The sequence below is a fragment of the Athene noctua genome, chromosome 5 (genome assembly GCF_965140245.1).
Source record: "Athene noctua chromosome 5, bAthNoc1.hap1.1, whole genome shotgun sequence".
Classification (NCBI taxonomy): domain Eukaryota; kingdom Metazoa; phylum Chordata; class Aves; order Strigiformes; family Strigidae; genus Athene; species Athene noctua.
Genome location: NC_134041.1, coordinates 30,745,555 through 30,755,461, shown reverse-complemented (window position 1 = coordinate 30,755,461; position 9,907 = coordinate 30,745,555). Strand labels below are relative to the sequence as shown.

The 9,907-nt window shown below is 51.4% G+C and overlaps 1 protein-coding gene across 1 annotated transcript; it reads right to left on the bottom strand.

Moving 5' to 3' along the window:
* Window positions 1-2,924: 2,924 nt before the first annotated feature.
* On the bottom strand, window positions 2,925-9,695 carry GLUL (glutamate-ammonia ligase). The gene is made up of 7 exons (XM_074906926.1): window positions 9,565-9,695; window positions 8,236-8,426; window positions 6,854-7,015; window positions 6,424-6,570; window positions 5,828-5,955; window positions 5,477-5,676; window positions 2,925-4,628 (listed from the first exon to the last, which is right to left on the bottom strand). Exons 2-7 carry the CDS (start codon window positions 8,399-8,401, stop codon window positions 4,310-4,312), a joined length of 1,122 nt encoding a protein of 373 aa, XP_074763027.1. The 5' UTR covers window positions 8,402-8,426; window positions 9,565-9,695; the 3' UTR covers window positions 2,925-4,309.
* Window positions 9,696-9,907: the final 212 nt, after the last annotated feature.

The window sequence follows — 9,907 nt, the reverse complement described above, 5'->3', positions numbered from 1 at the left end:
CAGTGAATATTTCTATACTGTTGTTCACATTTTAAGGATGCGTGAGTAAACGGACTGTACTGGGTTTTGGTGTGTGGTGGGGTTTTTGGTAGCAGGGGAGGGACTACAGCAGTGGCCACCTGTGAGAATCTTCTCAAAGTTCCCCCGGGTCCAAGTAGGACCCACCTCTGGCCAAGGCCGAGCCAATTAGTGATGTGGCCACACCTCTGTGATAGCGTATTTAAGAAGGGGAACCTGAGAGGGGGGTTGGGACACTTATGCAAACACTGAGGGCAGTGGAAGGGAGGGAGGGAGGGAGGGAGGGAGGGAGGGAGCGAGCGAGCGAGCGAGCGAGCGAGCGTGCGTGCGTGCGTGCGTGCGTGCGTGCTAGAGCAGAGATCCTCCCGGTACCCCATGGTGAGATGGCAGGGCTGCCACCCATGGAGATCACTGGAGGAACAGAGGTTTGCCTGTGGTCTGTGGAAGACCCCACACTGGAGCACATGACTGTGCTAGGCTGGGACTCTATGGAAAGAAGCAGCCCTCACTCTTGCAGTTCAGCACTGGGAGGACTGCAACATGTGGGGGTGATCCACGCCAGAGCACCTTGAAAAGAATGCATCTGTGAGGAGAACTTATGGCTGAGAAAGTTTGTGGAGGGCTGTGCCCTGTGAGAGGGATGCTGTGTGGAGCAGGGGGAAGAAGAGTGCTTCCTCCTCCCATCCCTTGCAGGAAGAAGCAGTGGACTGACTGCACTCCCTATCCCCTGCCCCTGCATTGCTGGGGGGAAGGAGGTAAAGATACCAGGAACAAAACTGAGCCTGGGAAGAAGGGAGGGATGTGGGGGTGTTTTTAAGATATGGTAATTCTTCACTATCTCATTCTGTCTGCTAAGTGTGGGTTTTGGTAGTGTTTAAATTAAAGTGATGTTCTTTTTTTTTCTTCCCCTAACAAGCCTGTCTTTTGCCTGTGACTGTAATGGATGAGCTACCCCTCCCTATCCTTATCTCAATTTCTGAGCTTTTTGATTCATTCTTCTCTTTCCCAGCACTGGGGGGAAGGGGTGAGTGAACAGTTGCATGGCACTCAGTTGCCCTCCAGCCTCAAACTACAACACAGAGAAAAGGCATTTGCTTCCTCCTGAGAAGCTAGAAGTAAAAATGTTTTATATAAATACATAAGCAGTAAAATCAGCTTTTGAAGGTTTCAGGCTCAATTTGCAAGAGCTCCACAGCCTTAAGAGGGGGCCTCTCTGCTCTACATAGTTGGGAAATGGTGTGCAGGTAACTGCAAAGTAGGCTTAGCAAGGAAGCTTTAGGAAAAAGTCCGTAAACGCTGTCTAGAGGAAAGGGGGGATTTTCTGCTTTCTAATTTATTATAATCTTTTTTTTCACATATATTTTTAATAATCATTTGAAAAGCCATTTTGCAGCACAGTGTTGTTTTGACCTTATTTTCAGTTGGGTAATTGTGAAGTGAGTGGATAAATGCTTTCTCAGCTGAGAACAAGAGGAGCCGTTAAGCATCAAGCTCCTGTCCTAAATTTATGTTCAAGGCAGCTGAAGAAGCAAAGGACTGACACCTGCTCCCCTTATCACCCTGATGGTCAGCCTGAAGAGGGCATCCTCTGTAGGGACATACAAATGGTAGGTACTCCACATCTCTGCACTGATGAGGCTCTGAGGCCCAGGGAGATGCTATTTAGCCCCAGGACAACACCTGGCTGCCCATCAGCTGCTGCCTTGGCTGCTGGTGGTGCTTGGTGGCCAAAACTAAGCCATGCTCCCTCTTCTCAATTCCTTCATTCCCCAGAAAGGATGGATCTCTGGAGGACAGGGCTCCAGTCTTGAGGATGCAGAGTGGTTGGAGGTACACGAATCTCAAAAAATGCATTACCATGTCTTGTCCTTCCTTCTCTGTCCTTATAGAAGCTTCCTTAATTCAGGTGTCATCCATTTTTTCCTCTAACATTTTCTTGGAAGGCAGAGAGAACAGTAGCTGCCCCCTCTGCACCCAAATCAGCTAAAAACCCCCAACGCTTCAGGGCTCATGAGTTACTCCAGAGCAGCATGGGTTTCTTCTGGCTGCAGAGCCCCTGCTCCAGCTCAGAGGCCAAAGTCCTTGTGGTCATGTCACAATCAGAGGAAAGGACATGGTATCTGCTTTGCTTCTGCTCTGGTGACACTCCACCCCACAGGGACACAGAAAGATAGGTTGAGGACTGTGGTGAGGAAGGTGCTGCCTTTAATGTTCTGCAGAAGGGAGATGCAAAAGACCACTTGGTCCATAAAAATGCAATGGCAGGATCAGCCTCAACAGCCCAGCAGGATGTTCATGTGTGGTAAATCCAGATTTAAAGATGGGAATGATTAAAGCATCCACCCCTGAAGAAGGGACCTCTGGGGCAAGCTGGGAAATAGCACCACAAAACTGTGGGAGCAGTGTTGACACTTTTCCACTACCCTGCTTACTTTTCTAAGTACCTGGTTTTATACCAAAGGTGAGTGAGCATTTTCTCCATAGGGAGAGTGGGAAAAGGTCCTCTTTCACAAAGCCCTTTTCATTGTTTACTGGAATCTTATTTTTTGTGGGATTTCTGCATCCTGTAGAACATGTGTGGAGGCAGCTGGGGAGAGGCACAAGCACCTGTACTTACCCCATAACCCTCCCCATGGACACTCACAAGCCTAGTCCCTTTCCCCGTACCAAGAGAACCCCCCTCCAAGCCCAGCTGGACCATCACTCACCAGAGAATCAATGGCCACCTACAAAACCCCATTTTCTGGGGAGCACACATCGATTGCAAAACCCCTGCCCCCCAAAAACCCACCCTACAAATGGAAAGCCAAAGCCCATCCCTACCAGTGTCAAATTCCCTTCAAACAGTGAAGGCAACACACATGCAAAAGAAGCTGCCAGGATGAAACACAGAAAGGAGGCAGAAGTTGGAATTAAAGTCTTGTTCTTTTTTTCTTTTTTTATTATAAAAAAACCAACTATTCAGAAGAAGTTCAAATGCAATGGAATATAACCGGCACCATCTAAGATACCAGGTGTAAAATCCCAGAACGTTTGAACCCACCAGCAGAGCAGGAGGTGCCAGGGCTGGCTGGGAGGGACAGGTAGCCTCTCCCTTCTCCTAGCCCCCGTCACAGATGGATGGCAGGCAGCCCAAGAGCCACGACACAACACGGGCATCAATGGTCTCTGTAAAACCATACAGTTTCAGAAACTAAGAATATTATGGAAAAAAATAAATCTAAAACTTTTTTTCCTTTACCAAAAGCCCTGCTTTAGTGACATGCTAGGCCCACTGGAAAGGTTAAACACCCACAGCTCTGTCCAGAACATGGTTAAGTTGACCAGTCAACTAATAGTTCAGGACACCCTCTCCCTGTTGATCAATACGCTCGCGAGCACATCGTGGCTGCTTGAGTTACAGCAATAAATGCTTCTGCAGGCTTCCCAGGTCTGGGAACCACCTCCTGCAAACTCCACACTGAAACAAATCTCATCTGAGTCTCCTCTACCAAGCCCTTCAAGCTCACTCTGTCCCACCTAGAGGCCCTCCAACAGCATCCTCAGGAGCTCTGCCTGCTTTAGCTGGGTGAGTCATTGGAACATCATCTCTTTTTAAAAAAAAACAAAAAAACCACTTTCATATATAATTTTTTTTTTGTTTTTATATTTAAATAGAAAAATACTACTTCACTCTGTGTTATGAGCCAGAGACCAGTTGGCTTCCAGTGACAGAACCAGGAGTTCTCCTCAATGCTCCTACACTGAAGCTCACTGCCAAAAGACTCCTAGAAACCTCAAGGGGCCAGAGGGTGAAGATCTCCCCATCACACCATACAGGCAGGAGCGCACAGGGTCTATCACAGCTCCCATCTTCTCTTCTTCACAGAAGGGTACCAACCTTAGAGAACCATTAGTCTGCAGAGAGCCGGTGGTGGGGCTAACACCCCAAATTTGACTCTTGGGGAAATCAGCTAGAGTTTTAAGCTTTCCACTCGCCTACTGGCCTTCTGTGTGTGCAGTCTGTCCCTGGAAGCCACCACAGGATCCCATCAGATGTACACATGAATTAGACAAAAAAATAAAACAGTGGTTAAAAGTTCTCTAACTCCCTCTCCTCGTCTTGTCTTCTGAAGAGTCAATGACAAAAAGACACCGATAAAACTAAACCTGCCCTCCTCCCCACCTCAAGACAACAAGAGTTACTGAGACACAAAACATGTTATCTTGTACCCTCAGGATTACATCTAGAAGGGAAGTTTAGGGGTGTGGGAAGTGCAGGGGGAAGGCAGTATCTGTGGGCGCAGTCTGCTTAGTTTTTGTACTCAAAAGGCTCGTCTCCAGTTTCATTGAGGAGACATGTGCGGACGAGGGCCTCTGTCACAGCGTAAGGATCACAGTTGGCGGAGGGCCGGCGGTCCTCGAAGTAGCCCTTCTTCTCATGGCCCACATTCCTGGGGATGCGGATGCTGGCACCGCGGTTGGCCACGCCAGCAGAGAACTCGTGGATGTTGGACGTCTCATGGAAACCTGTCAGGCGCCTGGCATTGTCCAACCCCCCTTTGGGGTCGTAGGCACGGATGTGGTACTGGTGACGCTTGCTCAGCTTCTCAATGGCCTCTTCAATGTGCCTGCGAAGGAAGCGAGGAGGAGGGGAAGACAGAGTGAGCATCTGATGGATGGTACGAGCTGAGCTGCTCTTGACCACTGAGTCAAAGAAAACCCAGATTCACTGCTGTCTCCAAGCTGCTTCATGAGGAAGCCTTATGCCCTACAACCCACTTCTCTGGTCATCTTAACACAGAATTTCTCTGCACTCCTACTGCTGACCCCAGCTGCTGCTTGGAAAAAGATCCCTGTGGCCAAATCCAACAGACACATTGCCACCAGGGAACCTGCTCTCAGAGGGGATGTTTCTCAACACAGAAGTCTCAGGTCAGCTCATTATCCCAGGACATCACTAAGATTAAGACAAGAAAACACAGCTGCCAGGAAGAATGCCAGCATAGAGCTCCACTGTAGCCCAATGCTGTCAGGTCCCCCTCTACCTGCACTCAGCACATCAGTCCCGTAAGGCAACTAGTGTTTGACACTTCCAGGATCTTGTCATTTAAGAAAACATGGCATTCACTTCCACAGCCCGGTCTAGACAGAAGTAAATGGTCTTTCTCTTTCATGGTTGTACAACAAAAGGCCTATGCTGAGTTTGTTTGTTTTCAGCACTGGCAAATCAAGAGCTGGACAGCCTGTTATGAATAGCTACATCTTGGCTACCCATGCATCCATCAACACTGATGGAGCTGTACTGCTGGCTGAATTTCCCACCTAACACCAAGATGGGATATCACTGTATAAAATTTTAAAAAAAGCCAAGCAGCAGAGTGATGTCTCCCATGTAGGCAAAAGGTCTGCAAATGCTCGCTGCTACCAAGTCCAGCCTAGCAAACAGATCCTACTCACTCATCACAAAAAAACTTACTTGAGACCCCCGTCTTCCCTCATGTTCTTGGTGCTGAAGTTGGTGTGACAGCCAGCACCGTTCCAGTTCCCAGGGATGGGCTTGGGATCGAAGGACACAATGACACCAAAGTCTTCACACACCCGATGGAGGATGAAGCGTGCAATCCAGAGGTGATCCCCCATCTCAATCCCTTCGCATGGTCCCACCTGGAACTCCCACTGCAAGAGGAGGAGTCACTGGCTGTAAGGCACTTCCCACCCCCTTATGCTCTGAACTAAACTACACGACTCAGAGCATGCAGCAAAAGCTCCCGCTGCCTGGGATTTTTCTGTACTCTCTCATTCCACAAGGATGCCTAAAACGATTTACCTGGGCTGGCATCACTTCTGCATTGGTTCCTCCGATTTTCACGCCAGCATAAAGGCACGCTCGGTAGTGGGCCTCCACAATGTCTCTGCCATAGGCTTTGTCTGCCCCTACACCGCAGTAGTACGGACCTGCAACAGCACAGGTGAACAGCAGGAGGAACATGAATTTCCAGGAAAAAAAAGGCTTAAATTCAGTAAAGACCAAGCACACACAGGGGAGAACTCTCCAGAGGCTTGGGATGCGTGGAAAAGCCCCCAAATCCATTTTTCATGGAAGCACTGATGGAGAACAAATCCCTCTAACAGTCTGGGCTTGTAATCTGTCACACTGGGCAAGAGTTTAAGTCACCTCCAGACTAACAAACCAAGCAACAAATTAGGATGTGGCCAATCACCATTTTAGCCTTTCTGTAACAATCTCAATCTTATGGATTAGTTTTCACCAATATCCTGCTTGTTATTGTCCTCCTTCAGTTCTAGAAACACCTCAAATCTTTCAGCTTGCCTGAAGCACTTAAACTGCATCACACAGATTATGGTTCAAACACGGTGTTAAGAAATCCTGACTTGGTCCAGCGTAGACTCCCGAGAGGTTACCTTGGGGTCCAGGGAAGCCATTGGAAGGCCAGCCAAACGGATGTCCATCTGTCCCCAGGAGAGTGTACTCTTGCTCCATCCCAAACCAGGGGTGCTGGTTGGACACCATATCCATAATTCGCCTGCAGGTGTATCGGAGATTTGTCTCTAGAATGGAAAAGCAACACAAGGCTCATTAGCATCTCCATCTTCCCCTCCACTCCCACTCCCCATTTCCACTTTATTTACAGTTTGAGTCCCAGCAGCTTGGTGAAGAATCCCAGGACCAGCTCTTCCTCCACCACCAGCACTTTGTTTGCCTTTTATTTTCAGGGCAGGCATTACTTGCATCATGCATGATGCTAAGGGCATGAACAGCATTTGGATAGCTCTCCCTTTCCCCTCCCCAAAAACACCACTTCCACCAGGAGACGGGAGAAAGTCCATTCACCTGCAGACTGGCGGTTGTATTTGAAGACCTCACAGAGAACTAGTTTATTGGGATCCTTGCGAAAAGGGTCCCGAAACATAGCAGCAGGTCGCAGGTACATGTCACTGTTGGATCCTTCAGACTGGAAAGTGCTGGAGCCATCAAAATTCCACTCAGGGAGATCTGGAGGAGAGAGAGAAATGACTCACCGTGACCCAGGGTCCCTGGTCACCTGGAGGATGGGCTCCTTGCCATCCTCCAGCATTACAGAGGTGAAAATGCTTATAGAGAACAGGCCTACAACAGGTCTAATCCCAGCTCAGCTGATTTTGTTCCAAATGGGCAAAGGAAAAAAAAAAAAAGAAACAAGCAAAAAACAAGGGAGTGCAGCTCCCCAGACACCCTAGGAAACACAAGGAGCTGGGCTGCTGGCCAAGCCCAAGTGAACGGAGCAGCACTGAGGATGTTTCCCATGTCACAATGTCACAGCCACCACGAGGATGAACAGAGCACCCAGTCTCCCTGCAGAGGTGGCTGGGAAAACTAGGAGAGGGCAGAGCACAGGACATCTTCAAGCTGTAGGAATGAGGGGAGCCATGAAATACCCTTACCCATGTTGCATGGCCTGGAGAACGTGGGAAAGCAAAATCACACATAGGTAGTCTCATATAGAGGAGGAGGAGTATGGCCACCTTGGCCCCCTCACCCACCCCTCCTGGCTGCACACTACCCTCCAGGTAAAAGCACAGTGGGAGCAGCAGTGAACTCCACCCAGGGAATGTTATCTCCTTTGTATCCTGGGGGAAAAGTGGGAGGATGGGAAGCACAAAGATTTCAAAGGAGTTGTGCCAACCACTCCCTTAGAGGGAAAAGAGGAAAGGGGGGGGGGGGGGGGGAAGAAAAAAAAAAAAGATAATTCTGCTCAGTCACACAGAGTATTTTCATTTCATAACTGTCTCCAGCCAGCACCATGGCAACCTGGGGAAAATCCTAATGCTATTATTGTGTAAGCTGGGACTGTTTGTTCTGAGGGACACAAGCTCTTAATTACACCGGATAGCTCCATTCTTTCCCCTGCACTTTCTTCTGCCAAACTACTTCCGGCCAAAATGAGTACTCGAGAGTCAATGGGCTGCCAAGCTCCTGCCAACAGCCCCTAGCCACTGCCAACAGCCCCCTCCGCAGTGGGGACAGCACCAGAGCCATGCTCCCAACCCCAGACATCTCACTGAAACTCCACATCTGGAGAGCTGGGAACATTCCCCTGGGGTATCTGGGGAAAGAGGTAAGTGGAAGGGGGTGAGGAGCAATGTCTTCCCCAGATACCATCCTTCTGCCATGAAAGAGAGAGAAATGGCATCCTTTCTGACGAGGGGTTGTGAATTCTGTACCCGCCCTCTCACCTTCAAGGCTCTTGGGTTCATGGTCCAGCGTGCGGGTTTTGCAGCGGAGGTGCTCCCCCGTCCCATCGATCCAGATATACATGGCTTGGACCTTCTCCCCCTGCGGCAGCTTCATGTACATGTGCTTGATGGCTTTGCTCAGGTGGGAGCTCGCTGAAGTGGCCATGGCTGCAGACCGGACAAGGGGGTTCCTGCAGGGACAACAAAAAAATCAACCCCAACCATGAGCCGTCCCCTGCGGTCCCGCGTTTTTCACTCCTCTAGCCAGGGAGGAGCAGGAGACAGCTCGGCCACGGGACTGGCTGCCATCTCCAGCGGTCCCATGCAGTTTTGCAGATGGAAAGCACAGCAGCTCGGGCCGACACAGGCAGCTCGGAATGCCCTGCTCCAGAAGTGATGCCTTCAAAGTGTCCTGTTAATACCTTGACCACGTCCTACCGATAAACTAGATTTTATCCACCAAGCAACAGCCTTCCAAAGTGCTCCTCAGCCCCTCCACGCTCACCACCGCTCCAGGGCAAGGCTAATAATGTATAAGGAAAACTTAGCTGGCGCTTTCTTAATATATTTGCTTCAGCGAGGAGGGCTTGCCAGCCCCAGCTGCCTTCTGCGATTAGCTGGTCTGAAGTTATACAAGCCTCGTCCAGGGCAGGGGGGAGTCCAAAGGGGAGCAAAAGGCAGCACAAGCAACCCTTGAGCAACCCCGGCAGCGATGGGGAGGCCGAAGAGGCTCTGGTCCCAGCCAGTGGGACCTGCAGCATCCCCAGCGCAGCCCGGAGCTGGGCTCCCAGGGACAGCCAGCCCACGTGTGTCAGCAGCACGGCGAACGGGGCCCACGCGTGTTTGCAAGGAGCTCGGAAATGCAAAATTATTTCAAGATCTGAAGTGATTCAGAAAGTCACTACAAAATTTTAAACCTCTGCAGAAAGGCTCGGCCTGCCCAGCCCAGCTCTCCCCAGCCCACCCTGCCCCCGGCGGGGCTCCTCTGCCCACCCCGGGGCTCCCCACCAGCTTCTCCCACGCGTACATCTGGCAGGGAGGAAGGCACCCGTATTGAAGCAAGCAGCTAAAGAGACTCGTGAAGGAAAAACTGCAAAAAGCATCTGCTTTCAAGAGAAAACTCGATCTGCCTCTTCCTTCCCCAACCGGAAAAAAAAAAAAAAAAAAAAAGCAGCGCAGTAATTTTCCCCTAGAAGGTCTTTCCGCCAGCTGACGAACAGCCCCCGGGGAGCCCCGATCCTGGCAGAGCTGCCCCCACTCCCCACCCCCCCGCCTTCCCCAGGGGGTGCGGCGGGGCGCGGGCACCCCCTACCCTCCCGGGGCCGTTACCTGGGGACGGCGGTGGCGGGCGCGGGGCTCCCACGCTCGGCTCCCGGGGCCGCGCCCGCCGCCGCTTTATGGCGCCGCAGCGCCGGCCCCGCCGCACTGATTGGGCAGCGACGGCCGGGCCGGGGGCAGGACGGGGCCGGGGGGGGCAAGGGGCCTCCCTCCTCCTCCTCCTCCTCCTCCAGCGGAGGCAGCGGCGACGGCATCGCGGCCGGCCTGCCCCCCCCCCCCCCGGGAATGGGAGGGAAGTCCCCCGCTTCGCCCCGCACCGAGACAGCTCGGGGGGGGGGGGGGGGGGATCAGGAAGCCGAGGGAAAGGGGGTACGGAGGAGGGTGGGTGAGTCTT

Coding starts and splice junctions, on each gene's coding strand:
- GLUL (XM_074906926.1), bottom strand. CDS start 8,401: ATGGCCACTTCAGCGAGCTCCCACCTGAGCAAAGCCATCAAGCACATG. Junction 7,016..8,235: donor TGAACCCAAGAGCCTTGAAG/GTGAGAGGGCGG, acceptor TCTCTCCTCCAG/ATCTCCCTGAGTGGAATTTT. Junction 5,956..6,423: donor TGGCTTCCCTGGACCCCAAG/GTAACCTCTCGG, acceptor GTGCTGTTGCAG/GTCCGTACTACTGCGGTGTA.